The following is a 22,507-nucleotide window of genomic DNA, read 5'->3' as shown; positions in this document are numbered from 1 at the left end:
GACAAGAAATATAAAGCAAAGGAAAACGTTTAAAATCTAAAAAAAGACACAATTAAGATATCGAAAAAGTACGTCATGTCACATGTGTCCCCACTGAATCAACTTTCTACCAACCAAACAAAGAGTTAGCTTCAATTCAAATGAATTGGTTTAGGCCAATGTTGGTGTTAATGCTAGTGACGAAATTTGGAGGTTGTGTTGGAATGTGCTGCTAAAATCAGTAAGAATCCGCCGAATCGAATTGAAACCTTTGGGTTGATGCAAGGTCTAATCCAAAAGGGGCATGGGGTGCATTTTTAGAATTTTAATACTATTTTCTATATCCTCATTGTTCTATATTGTTTCATCTGTTGCAGTCTAGTTTTCTATATAGAAAGTATATATTCACAATTTGATCAATTCCCAAATGATTTTAATAATGATCTGATTTGTCCAATCTCCAATTATTTTGTCGGTCAACTCGAATTAAAAACCAATCCATCAAGTGCATTATAATACTTTTCTCTTTTGATAATCCATGATTCTACAGTTAAAGATATGCAATGATCAAGTCAAAACTACCTGTCATTCTTTACCGACGGATGGTTCGTCCCGTCCAATTGTTTAAAAGGTAGGGGTTTTTCTACAATAATTATGATCAGTTATGCCGTTTATAAGAAACAGGCCATAATGAGGGCCCTTTTTGGAAAAAAATGAACGGTCGTTTCCAGGCTTCCAGCAGGCCCCGAAGAGATTTTCTCATTTTCCCCTCTTCCTTTTTTATTTTCAAAGACATTGGTGCCGCGAGAGGGGGGGAGAGAGAGAGAGATGGTGGCGGTGGGGGTGACGTCTGCGTCTCTGGTGAGGCCTTCCACCTGCCATACCTACTTCTTACCATATATACATGGCCGCTTTATTCTTCGATGTTTTTCCTCCTTCGCTCCGAGTTCCAATCCCAGGCTCACTCGACCCCAGCAGCGGTTGGGTCGTTCTAAAACCTTATACCTTGCTTCGGCCATGGAATCTTCGTCTTCTCAGCCATCTCAACAGGTAGTTTCTCTTCTCTCTCTCTGCGCGTGTGCGTCAAATTAGATGGTTTTTGTTGTCGTAGATATATTTTTGATAAACTTGTTCCTTGTTTTGGAGTATATATATCAAGTATGGAGCATGTTTTATTGGTAATTGAAGCTTCTTCAGATGTATGCAAGTGGAGAAATCTTTATAATTAAAAATGTTTAGATATACCGTGTAGGCAAATATTAATGGTTGAAGATTTTTAGAGCTACGTATGTCAGATAAATGATTCCTTCTCTTTTCTGTTTCGTTCTTGCAATGTCAAGTTCTCCACATAGTTGTGTTTTAAAGTTTCTCCATTTCCTGGTTGAGAAAGGTGGCACTAATTCGATGCCTCCAAAGGCACCTCATTAGCTTTTACCAAAGAATTGCTTGAAAAGAACAATGTATAATTCAACATTTAAATGGAGAACAGCCTTATAAGACAGTTATAATTTTTGTCACATGAAGTTACGAATTTTGGCAAAGAGTATATCATCTGTAGATGGCCTCAGCTCATACCATACATCTGAGTGGTTGTCTAACATAGTGAAAACTTTTACTCGTAGATACGATTTGGTGCTCATCCTATCATGGTTGTGCTTCTGAATACTTTTGCTGGATACCATCTGCATCTGATCTTGTATGAAAACACTAACGTAGTCCTAACTACCTTGTTCCATCATGTTCTGTGTTTCTGTTATCTTTTTAACCTTTCGTGGATAGACATATTTTCTCTTTTTTATGCTCTTCTTCTATAATGGACATAAGAAAATATACTGCAGAACTATTTTGTGTGTCTGAATCGTTATACAATAGCCTAAGCATCTCTAAATGGTTGTATGTAACCTTATGTTCTTGTAAGTAGCTTTATGAGTCCCCTCCCTTTTTTTTTACAAGGGTTTTTTTTGCGGACTGGCATTCGACTTGTTTGAATGACACATTAAGTATAGAAAAAGATGGTATAAAATTTATTCAACGAGTTATTACCACAAGTTAATGCTCCTTTCGGTAGATCTTGAGACCTTTTTTGATAATTATCTGTATGACCTTTAGGCTGGAATGATTGTGGTGAATTTGCAATGTTTCTGGGAACATAAGTCATGTTATTTGATCAGTTTGTATGTTTTTTGGAATATATTAGTGTTTTTGTGTCAGTCAGCTTATTGCATTTACAGAGCTGGACTGAGAGAAGGCAGACTGTCCTTCTAATACATAAGTTCATTTGGAATTTGTTCCAATTTAGACAACTCCTGGAGATGTAAGCAATGGGGGAAATTTCTACAATCTTCTTGAATCTCATCAGGTAAACATATGCTTCAACATAGATATCTCAGGTTTTTTTTTTTTTGTTTGTTCTCCTTTTCAACTCTTGGACTTCTTCAATCTTCTTTTTTGGCTTCTCAGAAGTTCACCCTGTACTGGTATAATACTTTATTTCTGTATGCAAAAATTAATCAGTCTAAATTCTGACCACTTACCTGATAAGTTAAAGATTAATATTTTCCTTGTAGGAAAAAGCTGCTCGTTTATCACCGGTTGATGAAGTTCGGACAATGCTGGACAACAACTTAAGGGGTGTTCTTTCTACATTTTCTCAGGTTCTTTGTTCCCCTGAACATTGCTTTTACATGAATCAGGAGTACTCATCAATAGCCTAGAGAATCCATGTGAACTTGGTGACGGACTTTGCATTTTTAATTCATCGAATAGATTCATTTTTGTTTGGGGAAGAACCAGAATCCCAAAGTGATCTGTTCTGGTTCATGACTTCATTCATATAGATGCAGTAATTCTAAAAATTTTTTGTTTGACTGTAAGAAGCAATAGAAATTGCAAATCCCTTGCGAGACGCCAAATCAAGTTGTCGTTTCATTGCCATTATTGAAACCTTTCTTCTGATTCACAATCATGGTGTAATATGTATCCTCTAAGTTCAACATGTATCTTCTTTTTTCCAGTCATGATGTACCTCTGTTCACTAAAGGGCAACTTAAAGCTATCCATATCAGTGTATGCTTTAGATCCATATCACAACCTAACTGAAGCAATACAGATAAACCAATTGAAGATTCTTGCTCTTAAAGTCTGAGAAATTGCTCATATCACACCATATTTTTGTGAATGCCTCAGAAAAAGGATTTATGAGCAGCATTATTCTAAATATTGTAAAAGCTCTGAGCTATCCAAATCTATCTCTAATTTCCTATAGTATATAGGGCAAAGGGTAGTTTTTATCAGATGAAATATGAGATTCAATGTACTTCTGTTTTGGTCCTCACTGCAGTACATTGATCTCAAATGTTTCTCTGAAGTTGGGGAATTAAATCCAAAATATGCTTCCTGTTCATCTCATACATGAATTGAGAATGCTTCTTTAAAGCTAAGGATTTACAACATTATTTATGTTTCTTGTTTATTCCATCATATTAATGTCACACATGTCATGTCATATTCTATGATGTGTATCTTAACAATGAAGTAGCTAAGGTACTCTAGTCTCTAGCTAGTTGTGTGTCTATGATGAACCTTTATTGGATGTCAGATGACATATCTGTCTGACAATTGTAAATGCTTTCCTTTTTCATTTCCTTTAGTCATTAAAAGTTACTTTTGTTTTCACTGCCACAAGATTTTCTTATATGCTGAATTGTTAGAAAATGTATTTATATCAATATATATCTTTTTCATACACATACACACATATACATGAATATTTACAAAAAAGTGCCCAACTCTTGCTAATACAACAAAAAGAAGCTATTGTTTTGGATCTTCACATTGAACTAAGAAGTTGTTCACAGAAAACCTCTCCTTTCCAAATAGCAGAATGAAACCACTAGCTTTTTTTAGTCATTTTACTGTGTTACCCTCCATTTGTAGAGAATACATTTCTTTATTTTGACTTTCTTAATTATTAGAGGAGCACATTTCTTCTTTTTCTCTCCCTACGCTTTCCATTTTTTTCTCCTTATTCTCTTTTTCTTTATTTTAACTTTGTTTAATTATTCACTCATTTTTCTTTTTTGTGTTTCTGAAATCATTAAAATATCACCTATATCATCAAAGTTATCTCTCACTCTTTCTCAGAAAACCTAATGAGACAAGCTGGTATAAGGGTTTCTGGTTTGTGGCAAGTCATGATTTGGCTGCTTAGGTTCACAGTATGTAAAATGACAGAAAGCCTGATCATATAGATGGTTTTTTCCTTCATGACCAAACAAAGCTTATAGAGGTGGATTATCATCTTCTTTGACAGGGATGTTTGACAACGACCATCTTATCATATGTTACACCCTGAGTCAGTTGTGAACTTTATGAAAGCTCTTGTATAGCAAACTTGCGCTTGTTACACAATAAGTTTTGGAGAGAGGTGGGTTTTTTTTTGGGGGGGGGGTTTGGTGGGGGGAGATGGGGTGTGGGGAAGTGTTGGTTGAGGAAGGGAGTGTTCAAAGCATACATAAATATCACATTACACATGGGTGGCATATATATAAACATAATATATATATATATATATATATATATATATATATATATATATAGGATGATGTTGGTTGTAATGAAAGTGAAAGGATCCATTTATTTCAGGAAAAAAGAAAGCAGTGATTTTGAGCTTGTTTGGCTGTGTCCAGTTTTGTGTTTATTTTTGTATTTTTTTCTCCATCGTTTTTGTGATTTTATTTCCTTTTTGTATTTTGTTTTATGCAGAGCTAGCCATTGGTACCAACTGCTAGTTCCTCTTTTCTCTTTTGGTCTTTTTAAGAGATTGAATTCCTTCTTGTAAATAAGGTTTCTGACAGCCTTTGTGAATTGAATATAATTTTTTCTTTCACTTGTTTGTGAAGTGTATTTGTGATTTGAGTTAATATTGAAGAGCATTTTTTGCTCTTTAGAGTGAGTTTGTGAGTGGAAAGCACACTACTCATTCATTGTACATCAAGATCAGCAATTTGTTTCACTGTCCATTTGGCCATACCACTGTTACAAATATCACTGCTTTTTTCAAGATATTGCACTAAAAACAGTAAAATTAAGAAAAAAGATGAAAAGATCATGATGTCTTGGAAAACATTATTATAGTGAACACATTTTATCATATTTTTATTATGATATTTTTTGCAATTTTTCAAAGAAAGGTTTAGTGTATTTTATTTTTTTAATTTTTTTTGTTTTTTTAAGTTTTTGCTCGGCAGAGCCATTGGCACTAATGCCAGGTCCTCTTCTCTCTTTTATTCTATTTTGAGCAGGTTTCAACTACTACTTCTAAATAAGGCGTCTTGACAGCCTTTCTGGGATTGAATTATAATTTTTTTCCTTTCTTGTTTGTGAAATATATTCCTTATACATTGAAGAACAGTGGTTGGAGTTGTTTCATTACATTGCCATTGCCTATGGGCTAAATACTTCTCACAAGTATACCTTCTTTTCATAATATTGCCTTAAAATGGAAAAATAAGGAAAACAAATAGAACATGTACAAAAACATTGAGGTGTTCTTGGTATACGTTGCCAAAACCAAAAATAACATGTTTCTATTTTCATTGTGATTTTTTAAAAATATGCATTAATTCATTATTTGGGATTTTTACATTTTAATATTTTTTTTATTTTTGTTTATGTTTTCAATTTTTATATTTATTAAATTTTGTAATTACCCATATTTTGCCAATAAGAACAAATTTACTGGAAGGAAGACCTTGCTGATAGAAGACTGAGATTTTTTTTTTTTTTTTTGGTGACTATGAGCTTAACCCTAACTTTTAGCCAGAACAGCCTGGAGTTTTCTGGCAGGGTTTGACAAGTGTTGCATGGTCTGTTACATTGGATAGAAAAACTTCTCATGTGCGTGACTAGAGTTTCATTAGAGTGAAAACTTACCAACAACTAATGAGCTAAACTGTTGTTTCTTTTGGATTTGTTCTCTGTAGCCATCCTTTTATTGCCACTACTTGCTAAAGATCTTTTGTAACATTTTTTTTCTTTCTCAGCATGAACATGCACTTATATATAGGTTCATCATTGATAATGCGTTCTGCAACTCTATCATGGAAAAGCAAGATCTGCGCATAACTTCTCACTCTCTGATATTCAATGTCCTTCTTTGCCAGCTATGTTGTCAAATGCATCAGATGTAGCCTAGGCAGTTATATACTCCTAGAGCCTGGTGGGGCTAGGCAGCACTAGGCGAATTAAGTGGTTTCCCCTCAGAAAAGGAAATCAATAAAATGCAAAATTGTTAAAATTAATGATAAAACTGAAACATTTCTCTGTAAAAAACTTGTAACTATCAATTTATAAGTTAAAACAATAAAATAATGGGAAAGCACAGTAACATAAATGCATTAAGCCTTTCATAACATGATAATATGCATAACTAACAGTTTGAAATATCAAATTTAATAAAGTTGAACAATTAATGTTTACAAGCTATATAACATAAGAAAAAAGTTCGCAAGTAAATATCACTTCTTTTCAATGTTATATGGCATGAAAAATCTTATAGTTTCTTAGATGCCAATAGCTAGAACCTGAAGTCCTAAAACAAGACCCTAAATATACTAATCTTACTAAAAAAGTGGATCTCAATATCACAACTTTCATTTGAACTTACTGTTTGTTATAATACTGTCTTCAATTGTCATTCTAATAAACAAGAAAATGTTATTAAAAAATGGTACCCACATATGCAAAGTAGAGTTCAGAAAACCAAAAGAAACATATAAATATTCAAAGGATTAAAAATATATGCACTATAACTGTGATTTTAATTAGGAGTGGATGTGCACATGCATTACGTGTATAAATTTTTAATGTAAAATCACATGAAGCAACAAAATGAAAAGAATGCATAAAAACTGAAGAAGAAAACAAATCTCTCAGAAAAGAGAAAAAAGAACAAAACTTTATGTTGTCAAAGAAAAAACCGGTTATTGAGTGCCTAAGCAAGGCAGTGATGGCATACATGTTTTCAAATGGTAAATCGCCTAGGAATAACTAGGCTAGGTGACCACCCAAGCCTGAGGGCCTGGCTAAGCTTTTGACATCATATATTGCCGGTCCCTGAAAATGGAGAAAATGCCCTTGATCTAGTTGTAAAAATTTGTAAAAGCAAGTACTTAATGTGCATAGTTAATTTTTAAGCACGTAAACTACATATTTATTTTTCAAGTTTGATACTTTAGATTTCCTGCTTTGTAATTCCTTTGCTTTCTTTTGTCTTTTCTGGACATCTTTATTTTTATTTGTTATACATGCCAATGGAATTGTCTAGCACCGATGAAGTTCTTCCTACTGATAGATGTTTTATATGGTTAATTTTTTTCCTTCACCTTGTCTTTCATGGTGCTGGGTCGGAAGTTTTCCGGCTGTACTCTTTACTCATCATCTTATTTCATATCTTCAGAAGCATGAAGGTTACCCATCTGGTTCTCTAGTTGACTTCACTTGTGATGGCAGCGGGTCTCCAATATTATCAATCAGTTCTTTGTCGGTCCATATGAAGGTATTTTCATTGTGCGTTTATTTTTCTACCAAAAAAGAACTTTTTGGTGTTCCCCTTTGAGCTCCTTTATATGGAGGACAATTTTCTTTTTCATGCTGCATATTTGGTTTCTGATTAATGCAAGGTTAATTTCTTGAACATGTTGGCTGTTTGCAGAACCTTATGTCGAATCCTAAATGCTGTTTGCTTGTGACAAGGGATCCTGAAGATAAGAGTGAACTAGTAGTCACTCTTTATGGTGATGCTATTTTTGTACGTTATTTTCTATGTTTTGCGATGTTATTCTAGTTTCATGGTGCACCTTTCTATTATTACTAGTATGCGGATTGCCCCTGAAATTTATGGGATGTTTCTTTGTGGCATAAGTTTGTTCAACTGTGGTGTATGTATGGTTCATGCTTCATAGTATGTATTGGCTGATGTTTAGAACATTGTATTCTTGGGTATATTTCTCCTAGTTCCCCAGAACTCTAATTCTTTACAAAAATTGAAATGTCATACTGGTTTGATTCTGATTTTGTCAATCAGATGTTCACCTTGTCTTTTTCTTTTTCTTTTTTTTTTTTTGGCTTCTACATTATACATTAGTTTCATAATTTCATTAGTTCATAGACAAAGAAAGTATATGTTAGGTTGTGCCAGAAATGATCTTTTAGGAAAAGGAAAATTTAAAGTCAATTTAATCATGTTATTCTGGCAATCAACTTTGTGTTCATGAAACTTTGTGTTCATGAAATATACTCAATAACAATATGTCTTCACTATGAGAAGGAGAAAATATCTGCAAATTCTCGTCTTAAAGAGCCAAATGTTGAGCCTCTTACTCACATTGTTCTACATCTTTCCCATAAAAGTTTGTAGATAAGGCCTATACATGACATAGTTTGGACATTTTTAAAAACTTATATGTGGTCCAAATGATGAAATCACACCAGATGCCTCAAAATTGTATGTTTTAGGAGTACTTCGTGACTAGCCAAACTAGAGGTTATTTAGGAATTGTACTTATAATATGCAAAAAATAAGCAAATAAAGGTGTAGATTCTTTTTCATGTTCTCAGTTGTCTTGAAAGTTTAGTTGGAACCATTGAGATCAGTTTCTCGAGTTGGTCAAACTTGGTTTATTAATAAAATCAATAAAATGAAGGTAAAAACACCCACACATCTACGATATATGTATATAATATATATGACATATACTTGTAAATCATGTATATACTTTGTCGAACTGGTATCGTGCATCTGTCTGTTGGTTTGACGGTATTCATCACTCTGTTTCCTAAGTGAGACTATGTGCCAAGTGTGTGAGTTCCTTGGGGCTGACAAAGTGAACTGTTAGCAGTGTGAAACAACTTGAACTATTTGGTTTTAGTTTTATAACATATGGCAACAATTTTTTGAAAAGAAAGAGGTTCCTTTGTTTCTTTGATTTCTGATATTCGTTAAAGAAAATGTATTTTTCGAATAGAAATTGTGAACTGTGATAAAGTACGCAACATGGGGAAGCAGTGAGATTTTATTTGACCCCAGTTTACTTTGTCGAACTGGTATCATACATCTATCTGTTGGTTTTCAATCTTTTGTAGCATGAAAAGCTCTTCTGATCCTCACCAAAATGTGTGGCATCTATCTGTTGGTTTTCAATCTTTTGTAGCATGAAAAGCTCTTCTGATACTCACCAAAATGTGTGGTCAAAGAACTATCTTGAACTCTATATTTTTCGTTTGTGTAATTCTTTTTTATGGTGCAGTTGTTACATTGCTATTGTTTCTGATAGTTGCTCACTTATTCATGGGTTTCTTATCACAGGTTCCTGAGGAGAAAAGAGATGTAGTCCGCAGTTTATACCTGAAAAGACATCCTGAGGCCTTCTGGGTAGTAGTTCACGTTGTAAAATTTTTGCTGATTGTTGAGTGCTATAGTGAACATGTTCTTTTCTATTGAAGGTTGATTTTGGCGACTTCAAGTTTATGACAATTGAACCAAAGGCTGTACACTATGTGTCTGGGGTTGCTACTGCATTTCTACGTTCAGGAGGTATGATATGACCAAGCTTTAGAAAAGAAGATTTTTTTTTTATTTATATGCTCAAAGCTGTAGGTTCATGACATGCCATGCCTTTCTGCACCTATCATGAAGAAGACTGACAAGGTCGAACAAAAACTGTCCAGTCCTCTCTGACATATTTTGTAGATTAAGGTTATGCTTTTTCTGATGTAATTGACTCATTATATATGTGATCAACTACTAAGAAACCCTTAACAGACTGGTGGAGTTCTTGAATTATGCTTCCTCTTGTTTGTTTGTTATGTGCACACTATTATTTGTAACTAGAGATTTTTATATTATTCATCTTCTGTTTTTTGTGGTAAGATTTTGTTATTTACATGCAATTGTCTATTTTTTAGACTTCTTGTGATTGGTTTTCAAATGGAAAATTGTTGACTCTACTTATAGAACATTTCTAAGAACTTAAAGGTAGTTGCACTACAACCTTGTAATTGGTTGTGAATATCTTCCAGAATTTACAGGGGAGGAATATAAAGCTGCAAAAGTGGATCAAATATCTCAATTTTCAAAACCCATCTCGGTAATGTAGTTTATCTATGGTGATAGAAGTTTGAAATAGGATTTTTTCTGCAGAGGAATCTTTGTCAAATTTTATAAATTATCATTTTTCTTTGGTTTTCAGAGTGTAAGCATTCAAACTTTGGGAAAGATCAGATGGAAGGTTTTTTATCTATATATATATATGTGTGTGTGCAGAGGATTCTTTGTCAATTTTTATAAATTCCTCATTTTCCTTTCGTTTTCAGAAAAAGGGAAATTCAAACTTTGAGAAAGATCAGATGGAAGGTCTTTTGTCTACATGTGTGTGTGTGTGTGTGTGTCTCTCTCTCTCTCTCTCGCGATATATATATATATATATATATATATATATATAAAGTGTATCTCTCACACCGTTTCAAATTTTGCAGTCTCATATGAATCGAGATCATGCAGATGATACTAAAGCAATTGTGCAATATTCAACTTCAATTAAGGTATCTTTGCTTTAGTGGTATGACTGATGACAAGTGTTTAAGATGATATGCGACTCTTTTATAACCCACAAAATTTTGTTAATGTATGTCAAAACTCAAAAGGTTGTTAGGAATTGCATTCCCCATGAGTAATTAATTGAGGTATTACTCCAAAAACATGAATATAATTGTGAATCATATTCGCATCTAAGAGCTACACACATTCACAAGATAGAAGCTTATAAGTGCAAAAGCATAACCTAGAAAAATTATACCTTTCATTGAATTAATCATAGAAGGACGAAAACATAATAGTAGCTGCAAAAGCCTTTGTTTACATAAACACAGCCATCTAGCTATTGCACTATGCCTTGCTGCCAGAATTTTAGAATGAGGGATCTTCCACGATGACCACTCTGCCATTTATTAAAGAAAAGGATAGGAATACAGTGAAGTACATATAGAAATGTATATCGGATATTATATATATTATGTATATACGTATGTCTTAGTGTATGCATTATATATATATGTACACACACACATAAATACATACATACACACATATATTGTGCAAGACCCATGGTTTGGGGGGTTTATCAATATCCTTTTGTAGTGATGACCACCTTATACCACTCCTCATTCAACTATTTTGAAGGGATTAGATCTTCTTCCTTGTTTTGAGAATCTCCTCCCTTCGTCCAATTTATCTTGAAGAGTAACTAGTCATGCTTTTGTGTTTGAATTGTACATGTTTCATTTTGAATTATGGTAGAGAGGAAGATTATTTTTTCACCAGACTATATACAGATCAACTGACAATGTTCTTATAATAAGAAAAAGAAGTTTTTCTCGATCAATCCCCTTGTCCCTCATTCTTCAAGAATCATAAAGGACCTTTCAGAATTTGAATTTATGTATTTGAAATCTGGTTTCCTTTCTTTATTATTTTCTTTTATTCCCTTCCGTCATTCTTTAAGTCCCATGGGTTTTAATCCAATATTTTCTGATCCATTTTCTCTTTGAACAAAGGGTACAAAAACAAGTAGATTGTTTTTCAACAAAAGATACCGCGTGAAATTTTCAGTTTCTTTGCCTGCCCATAGGTACGGTGTTTCAGTTAATGTTCTTCTATGTGTCTTTCTTGATTTCATGCTTGCTTTTGGTACTCCAGAAAAATACTTCTTAGTCGAACCCATATTTGCCCGATGGATGCAGTCTGCTCATGGTTAAACTTCATCATATGTTTGAGATACTCTTTATCAAATAGCCTAACACTTAGTTAAGCTTATGGCTACTTGGCTGGTGGAATGTTATTAATGGAAACCATGATTCCCTATTGTTAAAAGTAGGGTGTATGAAATATTATATAGAGTATGTTTATATGTATGTATATGTAATAATCCATTAGGTATAAAGTATAAACATATGCACAAGTACTATATATATACATATATATATATCTGTGTGTGTGTGTGTGTGTGTGTGCATAGAGATTAGGGACACATTCATACACAAAATTTAAGACCCTCTCCTGAAAAAAGAAAAAAAAGGAGAGAAAATTTCAGGTGTTCTAACTTAATGTTTGCTAGGAAAAACGGTGATGCAAGAGTTTCTATAAAGAAGTTTACTAGTTGATATTTAGGTGTGACGGATGATAGGTCAATAACTTTCCTAAGGACTTGTTGTAATAAACATAATGTAAACCGTTTCAATAGGTTGCTTATGTTCATAAAATATGATAACTGGTTCTTTGACTCACATCTTCTAGTAAATCCTTCCAGGTAGTTTAGCCATTATAAAGTTCCGACCCCCAACCTATGTGTACATCGATGCACCAACATAGGTGCAGCACCCGCATCTACATGACTGGTGTGAGTGAGGATTTGGCCTGGGTCCTGCTTCAGCTTCAGATGCTGTAAACGTGAGTTGGGTGCACGTGGGCTGCTGACCATGCTTGCCCTTCTCTACGATTAAGGAAAATACAGTCACTTCTTCCAGCATCCTGCTTGCAGCGATCCAGGGCAAAAGCCAGTTTCTTTTATGACCAAAGACCTGCAAGTGCAAAAGCCAGTTTCTTCCGATGACTGATGACCAAAGACTAGCCACTTCAATGTAGCAAGATATCTGTAAAAACCCACCCTCTCTCTTCATCTCTCTTGTTTTCCTCTCTTATTTTTCCCTCCCTCTCTCCCCTCTTGCTCATTTCCCCTCGTTTGCATTTATTTCAATAAAGTAATGATTAGAAAATTAAAAAAAAAATGCATAAAAAAAGTAATGATATATATATATATATATATATATATATATATATATATATATATATATATATATATATATTGTTGTACTTTCACCCAAGTTCTTTTAAAAATTGCCGCACCCCACAAGTATGTGACAGAGGTCCCAAAACTATTTCAACAACACCAAAAGAGACCGAGAAAGTAGAAAAAAAAATGATAAACAATAAGGAAAATAAATAATTACAAAAAATACATTGATAACCCCTCCCCATGGAACTTATGGTGAAATCACCAAAAGTTTGCTAGGAAGAAAAGAAAATCAAGGAGCTCCAAGCTGTTTGGTGAAGAAATCTGCTGACTAAAAATCTGATGTAACAGAATAATTCAATGGTCTTGTTCAGAATTTTTTCTCTCACAAGGGGCATAATTTAATTCAATGTGTTTGGTTCACTCATTGGATGTATGATTAATGGAAATACAAATGGCACTTTTGCTGTCATACCATAATAAATAGTCCTTCTAAGTTGATTCTCATATCTTTGATCAAACTTGTTAACCAAACAATTTTTAGTTAAGGTCATAACTCCATATTCTGCTTCAGTGGATGACAAATCTTTTGTTGCTTCTTGCTTCTCTATGAAATTATTGTATCTAAAAATATACAAGACCTACAGACCTAGTAATGGCCTACCGATTATTGGGATCTCCCCACTAGTCAGTATCAATATAAGCAATTGTCTAAAGAAGAAAAATGATAAAAATATTCTTTGTTAAAAATATTTTTGATATATCAAAAGTTTCTTATGACACCTTTTGTGTTAACTAAAGTAGGAGCATGTTGAATCTCACTACCCACATGAACTACATGTGCAATGTCTGGTCTATTGATAATTAAATAAGAAACATCATCGACTAATTCACAAATGGTGTAGAATTTGTCAAAAATTTATCGTCATTAATCCTCATCTTCACACCAGGAGCTTCAAGTGTCTTAACAACATTGTCATCTACTATCTCAATACTGTCAACATTAGCTGCAAACTTGAATTGTGATAATAGGTATCCTTGTTGCAAATAACCCATTCCTAAGCCAATAATATATACGAGGAAACTTAAATCAGGCATTTCAAAGTCATCTTTTAGAAATTTCTTGACTTGTTTCATTATATTTTATCACTTTCTGTGATAAAAAAAAAATACAATGCCATCAGTTGATATTTTTAATTCAAAAAAGCAGTATCTGAATAATAAGATGTAATATCATATTAGACCTTTAAAACTTGTTTCAACTAATAAACAGCCTTTTTTAAGTGAACTACTTCGTTGAAAATATCATATCCTGGAGACCAATTGCAAAACCCTAACAACTTAGGGTCTTGCAACTGGTGGACAAGAAGAGCAAATTATGATTGGGTTTTTCAAACAATGAATGAGGAAAGGAGATGATTTAGGATTGGGAAGTCTGATGTTGCATCTAGAGATACAAGAACAGATTGTTTAGGAATTAGGCCTTTGAGCTTCCCAGTGAAAAGAGTGATCACAAAGATGGCATGAATATCCAGGAAACCAAACATGTGAACAGTTTATATTTGCAGCAAAAATTTGGAGAGAAATCAGGGAAAACTGAGAGGAAGAAAAGAAGAAAGACTTTGGAGAGGAAATTTTTTAAATCAATTATAGATTTTTTGCCATATGGAAGAATTCACAGCATTGAATATAACCTGGATCTAAATCCATGATAGATTTAGGGAGATCAACTACCGCAGTCTACATCTGCAGAAAGATATTGAGAAGGGAAAGAAAGAGGTGGCAAGTCACAGAAATTCTGTCCAGTTATATGCAGACTTGGAAGCATTGATTCAGACAGTAATACCCCTGATTACATGAACAAAGTTACAATCATATCCATGCATGAAATTGCCACAACTTTATCAGTTAAATTTCAGTAAAGATGATGAAGACAAAAATAGCATTTTAGAAACATTGTTTTGTTTGCATCTAACAATGTGCAATTCACCACTCATGTGACCAAAGATTGAAACATGTTGATAGTAGCTTACTATATGAGCTATGTGTAAAACGTCCGAGTAATTGTAAGAGATTGTCAATTGAGAGCAAGTGCTTGCAAGCGTTGCCGCATATCATCAGTCTTCGGTTTTTGTGAATTTGGATATTATTTTTCTCTTATTGATGCTTAATGTTGTGGTAGTGCAGGTTGAATTTGCTCACATGTTGGATGTAGATAGCCATGGGTTTAATGTCAAGGTGATTTTAGTTTCCTAATTTCAATTTCTAATTCTCTCCTCTTATCTAATCGGCTGATGTGGTTAACAATGGTAGGGGACAATATGTTGATTAAAATGTGCGCTCAATTTTGTACTTGGATTGTTCAAATCTTTCAGTTTCATCTCTTTATTCTTGTTTGCAGTGTTTGACTGTCTTCTAACTGCAAAATTGGTTGAACTGTCTATCTGGCTTAATTTATGTTGGGCAGGCTGGTTATCAAGGGAACACTTTTGTACTGCGGATTCCCTTCCCAAGGCGTGCAGTGGACAGGAAGTAAGCTTATAACTTGTTGAAATGTTGCTTTGTTTCCAAGCATGTGCACTGTCATACTTGTTAGTACTGGACTTTTTCTTATTGAACTACCATACAGACTTGCTTCTGGCAAAAACTACATGAAAAAATGACCATGTAGCACATAGTAAACCACCTGAAGTGAAAGGAAAAAAATTATAGACAGATCCTGATGATACAGAACCAATCTGCCAATCAGGCTAGATATCTTTAATATGCAGAAAGTATGTGAGAATGCATTCTTGTGTGTGGCTCGATAGAGAGCACTCCATTTGTTTGAGTTTATCATGAACCCTGAAAGGACAACTAAGGTGCCTTTTTTTCACAAGTCCAAAGCAACGAGGAAACTTTCATGGTGGCAAAGGGTTCTGACTTTTTTCTACTGCAGAAGAACTGAAACTAGGTATAACAAAAATGCACTTTCTGCTTCATGAATTCTGGCACATAACAGAACGCAGTGGTTTCCCCATCATAGGAACAAGTACTTAAAATGGCAATAAAATACATGGCCACCTTCCACGAATCTTGCATGACATAAATGATCCCCATAGAGTGCCAGTTTCAGACATTGCATTTGTCTGTGTCACGTTTCTCACTTTATAATCAGCATGGGTTGTGTCTCTGTCGCTGGATCACTGAAAACATGTTGTCATACACTCTAAGTATGATACCTGAAGGTTTGCAGTAAATATAATTTCTATTTGTTTCATCTCTCTCTCTCTCTCTCTCTCTCTCTCTGGGTCTGCCATCTAATTGCAGGGATGTGAAGAATCTGATTGTGGAAATGCTCCAGTCTGCTAAAAGTGCTGGATTGCCTACTTAACATGATTTGACAAGGTTGTTATTGCTGATAAATTTTCCTTTTTTATGGTCTTCATGGAGTTGCATTTGGAAAATGTGTTCATGTCGTTTCTCTTGGTCACCCATTTTCTTGCAGGAATGCGAAGATTCTGGTTGTGGAAATGCTTGAGTCTGCTAAAATTGCTGGGTTGTTTACATAAAATGATTTGTCAAGGTTGTCGCCGAATGAATTTTCCTTTCTTCTGGTCTTGATCAAGTTGCAGCATTTTGAAATTGACTTGGTGTCGGTTTTCATGTTTTTGGAATTTGTTTAGTTCTGTTGTAAAAATTTAGTTGCCGTACATCCTTTGTTTACAGGTTCTTGCAATAGGTAACAGTCAGAACTCTTAATTACTGCAAGTTGCGGAAGACATGACATGAAACTCAGTGATCTGCATCACTTTGTAAACATCCTAGCCATTGTCTATTAGTAAGAAGGGAACGTCTTATCCAATATTTATTTGCGCTGTCCTGTAAGACATTTGAGTAACTTATCTCCATAGTTTTTTTCTTTTTCTCCCTAGAAGCCTCATCTGTGCAGATCGTTTTGACTTTCTTACTTTTTGTGAAGACGGACAAGCCATGGCTCATATTGTGCCGAAACTTTTAAAATAATAGTAATGTAATAAAAAAGAAAAAGAAGAACAGGAATCGTATTCTGGCATTGATCGGAAAAGACTGGCAAATGCCACTGGATTCAAAAGGCCCATTGAATTGATTATGATGACTTTAATTCATGTGTTCTAATATCGTTGAGCCAACCGTCAGTTTCGCATTGTACCCCTATTATATAACAACCAAACTTGAAACTTGCTTCTATACGGACATCAATGGTTTGGAGTTGCTTCAAACGGAGGGTATTACCAAACTTGGTTGATGATACTGACACAACTCAAAGTTGTCTATACAGTGCTTGAACTGAACCCAAAACCGAATGAACATAATACTTTGAGTCAGAACTGAAGTCCGTTCGAAATTCCTGTATGGTTGTTTGCATTTTTGTCATTGGGCACATGTAAAGCTGTCGTTCTTCAGCTGCACATGTTTGATCAACTCCTTTTAGGTGTTCATTTGACAACAGTAATATTTACGTTTCATGAATCTGCCCTAAAAAATGGAGCCAATTGAGGAAACAATGTGACACATTATTCTATGAATCTGCCCACTGTTTCTCCTCATTGTGGATGTGCCAGTGCCAAGAGCTACTTTCTTGGTTTGATGCAATTAAGGAACGCTTCCCAGTTGTTACACCATTACTCACAGAGAGAGTCTCCTCTACAGAGCTCGTCCTCACCCTTGGGTCCACTTTCTTAATGTTTCTCCTTTATTTTCTCATTTAGTTTACATGTTAATTTATACGCATGTAATATTAGATAGTGAAATTAGATATTACGCATATTTTATCAAGTATAGGATATGCACTTAGTTAAATAAGATAGGTTGTTTTCCCACGTTGCATTTAGTTAGCGTAGGTAATTCACTTTAGTTCATGTCTTGTTTTAATTGAATATAATCGAGAAATTAGTTTGACTATTCTTAGAGGACGTGGAGTCATCTAGACATCCACTTCAGCAACAGTGGCTCCCACTTTAGGACGTGTCATGCATGTAGTTCATTTGATCTCAGTGGTCATGTTAGTATGGGGAATTCTTTCAACTCCAAACTTGTCTATCATTATCCTCCATATTTTCTCTGCAAAATAAAGGAAATGTGATCGGTCGATTCCTCTTGCTTCCCACAATCCCAACATCTACTAGCAAGGGCTATCCCACTCTATTTTATGCGGTCCAAGGTGGGAACCTCCCATGGCTGGCTACAAACACAAACCACTATGCCCTAGAGTGTGCCTCATGCTGCCACACCAACTTTCTCCAAGCAATCTGGGCGTATTTCTTCCTCACTGCTTGCCATATGTCATTGATAGCAACAACTTCTGCATGTTTACCATCAAATACAAGCTTGTCAGGGTGTTGCATAATTTTGGGGTCTCTCAACACCCTTTTTAGGAAATCTTTTGACTAAAGAACAATATCAGACTCAATGACCTCCTTAATACTGAGCTATAAGAATTGCATGAACATAGACATTCCTTCACCTATCAGCACATGATGAAGGACAATACCACTCTAAAGTTCTTGCTCAAAATGGTACGCTCTTCCTCAATTTCCCAAGTGACTTTTGCTTTGATTTCCTTTCATGCATCCCACATACATCTGAACATCCAAGAAGCATGCTTGGGCTTGGTTGAAGTCACATGCTCTGATTCTGAAAGCATTTTCTATGCATGAACTTGGCCCACAAAAGCTGGCAATTGCAAAGCTTGAGAGACAAGCACGCCCTGCTAACAATGCCAACCTCTTGAGAATCTTTAATGTTAGCTCCAGCTTCCAAGCTTGGTCTGCAAATGATAACCGAGGAGATCCAGTGTCTACAAATCCTCTCTTTCTGTGATCCCCAGAGAAACCTAGCCGTAGTCGATATAACTGGACTCCGTAGCTTGAACACAGCTCACCAAAATCTGATTACTGCATTCACCACACATTTGAGGAGACGAAGTCTCCCTGCATATGGATAGACATTTGCTCTTCCAAGCGGCAAACTTTTTATCTACCTGGACCAGATTTGCACAACATTCATCCTTGAGTTAAATCATGAGCATTGGAAAACCTAGATAGGTATTCGGTAATGCTTTCATCTCCTAGACCAGAATTGCTTGCAATATATGAATCTGATATCGGTTGGAATAACACTGAAGAATAGCAATTTTTCTAGTGTTAATGCAAAGTCCAGCACTAGCTGCCAAACGATCAGCGCAGAACAATTCTTCACAAGCATCATGCTCTCAACCTTGCTGAACAACAGGGCATCATATGCAAAATTCACATAGCAGGGCACCTACTGGCTCTAGGAACTAAGTGGGGTGGATTCTCTGACAATCCACTTTATGGGCTATATGTTTGGAGAAGACTTCCATCACTGTTAAGCACAAGTAAGGGGAGAGGGGTCAACCTGTCAGTCCTTATGTAAGGATAGAAAATTCTTTGGAGGAATTGTACATTAGGATGTCAATCGATGCCAAGCTCACACAGAACATGATTCTCTCTATCCATACCTTTGAGAATCCCAAATTATAAATTAATGTCTAGCGAAGAAAGCCCCTACTCACTCAATCGCATGCCTTGGTCAAATCAAAGCTTGAGGCTGTGAAGATGATATTCTCATGCAACGCTCTCCTCGTGGTAGCTTGATCACTTCCCACAACATGCCCAAGCATTGATTTCGCATGATTAATGACAACCTTTGAAATGAGCTTGTAAACTGAATTACGTAGGCCTATAGGTCTATAGTCTTAAATAACTCAAGCTTTGCTAGATGGGATGGGACTGATTATTCTTCTCGACAAACCTTCCCTCAGCAAAGAAACCCTGATTTGCAACTATGAACTTTCTGGACTACTCCAATGACGTCTGTGGAATCCCATAGGAAATCCTTCCTGCATTGACACACACTATCAGTTAGATGAGAACACAACATATTGCATATCCACTGTCGAAATAGGCTTAAATAATTCCATGTTTTCAACCTCAGTTGCTATCGACCCGAGTGGAAGTTCTTTCGTCATGAACTCTTATGCTAGCAACTCCTTGAAGAGTCATTCGCACACCCCCATGTTCCGCTCTGATCATACATCATTATGTCTCCATCCATCAATGAATGCATAGTGTTCCTTACACAGTGTCCTGTGACCATTGAAAACATCATGTGTTTCGATCGCCGTTCATCAGCCATCTGATCCTTGACCTTTGACACCACATGCTCTCTTCTTTTTCCAAAGAAGCTTATAAATTATCTGCACAGAACTCTCTTCCTCATGATAGCATCATGATCCTTCCCATCAACATCTGCCTAGATTCTTTGCATCTCATTCCACTGAGGGTTAATGCTTGACTCTGGATAGCCCACACAAAGCTTGTGCCATGATTCTGATGTCTTCCTTCCTGGTGCATTTAAGCTTAGTCAAAACACGAATCCATGGGCATCCACCCACATCAGCAATCAGACCTATTAGCCCAACAGCAGAAATATGGAAACAACATTGAATGTGCAGTGTTTGCGTCATCCAGAAAATTATCTTAAAAACTGACACGTGAGTGATCAGAAGTGTACCTCGGTAGGACCATCAATTTGCTACAATGACCCCACATCTCTCTCCATTCGTGGTTTAGCAGGCACCAATCCAACCTACATAAAACCCGCTCTTCCCCCAATCGGTTGTTTGGCCATGCGTCTCTCTATTGCTGATCATGTAGCGCCTGAAATTTGTAGTTTTCCATGAAACCATGTTTGGTTGTCTATCTGACTTGTCTTCGGCTCCCAAAATTCAACCAACATGATGATGCACGGACCATCACAACTCAACGTGATCCATTCCCGCATGCCCAATGCCTCCACTCCCTATGCCAAAACAGACAGAAAAATCTAGTGCATATCCATTACTAGAGGGGTTGTTGAGTTGTGGTAGGGTTCCACACTGCCATAATACATGCTCTGCCTTCTACCCATTTCGAGTTAGAAAGATGACTAGGATAGCTCAGACTCCAAGTTTTAGTTCTACTCTCGACGAGTAAGGTGTCAAAGATGAAGAAGCAATTAGGATCAATAGAGGAGAATTAGGATCAAACTTATAGAGGAGATGGTGGAGGTTTCTTCTCGTTGCTGCCATGCAAGCCCCTTAATATTCTGATCCGTAGTTCTCACCAATGTTTATCAAGTTAACCCTCTCTCCTGTTAGAATGACAAGGATCATCAGTGTGCTGGTTTCTGCCCTGGGTCTCACCACACTTGGCCTTCCAACAAGCTTGTTTGTTCTTGCTTCCCATTATCTCCTTCTCTACCATGACTTGATGACTTGATGAGTTGCTAATATGTTTGAGGATTTTCACGCGCTATATCAGGAATTTCCATGTATAATTGAAAACGCCATCATGTAAGTATCATCCCAAGCATGGGCCCGCCAAAACTTTGTTTTATTCAGCCCTCCCCTCCAGTTCAATCTCAATAACTGTCTTCTCAAAAGATAATGGATTGTCATGTCATATGATGGTCAAATCTAAATGCTATGACTGAAGGGTGGAAAATTAATAGATCCTACTCAAGTGAGGTCTTAAATGAGAACTGCTAATTGAATCGCAAGTACGGTAAAAAAAATCTCACTCACATACCTCCATTATTGGTCTTTTAATATGATATGTGAATTATAAAAATTTGTGCATTATGCATTAGGGAATATAGAGCATTTTATTTAACTAAATAATATTCAATGCATAAAAAAAGTAATATGTTAAAATAAGATAATAAAATAACTTTTTTTTTCAGTCCATTATTTTATGCACAATGAAGTATCAAATGTAGGAAGGTGATCAAACTCCTCTAAAGATTGGTGTTCAAATTTTGGACAATGTGTTCTAGTTTTGTGAACCGAACCCGTGTTCAAATCTTGGACAATGTGTTCTAGTTTTGTGAACCCAATCCAATGAACGGGCGTAGGGAGCCAGTGGCCTCTCTTATGAGCGGAAGAATGAACCACTCACCCCCTTAGTTGCCTCAAAACAAGTTTTCATCGTTTATAAACATAAAAATTTATCATTTTAAACATCGATCACCAAAAAAATCTCATGACTCTACGGCACAGGAAAAGACAAAAACACGTTATAGAATGATGCAGCCATATCCTCACTATATGCATTCTGTAGATAGATGTACGCCATGCTCTACTCCCTCAGGCAAGCGATTCAGGCAAGCCCTGCCCCTGGGATCGATTGAATAGAAACAACGCAGGTTCATTCGTCTGATTAAGGAAAGAGGAGCTGTTTCGGCCAGTCCTCTTCTGCTCATATGCTGGTCTGGGTTGCTCCATCAAAATTTCTCCTCCTCGAAAAAAAAAAAAGGTATGGCAACATCCTCTTTCCTATGCCTACCATTATTTTCAAAGGAAAAACACAAGGTGTTATTCCTTTGGCTGGAGAAAATGGGTCCAGCTGATTACAGGTTAAGGGATTTATCAGTAGGAGCACGCAGCCTTGCCGCCTCTGGAGTATATGTGCATTTTCCAAAGAGCAACAACATTCTAATAAATTCATCAAGATGAAGCAAAAAAATTCCCGCGAGATCACAGAGCTTATCTCTAACCAAGCTCTGACACCACTTTTGGCTATGTCAAAGGTATGGCCCATCTTAAAAAAATAGATTAGTTTTTGTTACCTCAGATGTGCAGCGGATGAACTCTGGTG

The 22,507-nt window shown here is 35.8% G+C and overlaps 1 protein-coding gene across 2 annotated transcripts; it reads left to right on the top strand.

Moving 5' to 3' along the window:
* The first annotated feature begins 757 nt into the window (after positions 1-757).
* On the top strand, positions 758-16,677 carry LOC116256776 (uncharacterized). 2 transcript variants are annotated; one of them, XR_004173198.2, is made up of 14 exons: positions 758-1,029; positions 2,279-2,338; positions 2,547-2,633; positions 7,439-7,537; positions 7,694-7,789; positions 9,347-9,412; positions 9,484-9,574; positions 10,060-10,127; positions 10,516-10,581; positions 15,015-15,065; positions 15,295-15,359; positions 16,137-16,214; positions 16,315-16,392; positions 16,536-16,677. XR_004173198.2 is itself a non-coding variant. In XM_031633255.2 (13 exons), exons 1-12 carry the CDS (start codon positions 808-810, stop codon positions 16,198-16,200), a joined length of 1,035 nt encoding a protein of 344 aa, XP_031489115.1. In that variant the 5' UTR covers positions 758-807; the 3' UTR covers positions 16,201-16,214; positions 16,315-16,677. The 2 variants fall into 2 exon arrangements, 1 of the variants encoding a protein (XP_031489115.1); XM_031633255.2 differs by having other exon boundaries at positions 16,315-16,677.
* The last annotated feature ends 5,830 nt before the right edge of the window (positions 16,678-22,507 follow it).

Source organism: Nymphaea colorata, chromosome 6, assembly GCF_008831285.2.
Source record: "Nymphaea colorata isolate Beijing-Zhang1983 chromosome 6, ASM883128v2, whole genome shotgun sequence".
Lineage (NCBI taxonomy): Eukaryota > Viridiplantae > Streptophyta > Magnoliopsida > Nymphaeales > Nymphaeaceae > Nymphaea > Nymphaea colorata.
Note: the sequence above shows the minus strand (reverse complement) of the source record. Positions and strands in the feature narration are given on the sequence as shown.

Excerpts from the sequence above, each read along its gene's own strand:
- LOC116256776 (XM_031633255.2), top strand. The coding sequence starts at position 808 with ATGGTGGCGGTGGGGGTGACGTCTGCGTCTCTGGTGAGGCCTTCCACC. Across the intron at positions 1,030-2,278 it reads CTTCTCAGCCATCTCAACAG|ACAACTCCTGGAGATGTAAG; the intron begins GTAGTTTCTCTT and ends GTTCCAATTTAG. Across the intron at positions 15,066-15,294 it reads GCCATGGGTTTAATGTCAAG|GCTGGTTATCAAGGGAACAC; the intron begins GTGATTTTAGTT and ends TATGTTGGGCAG.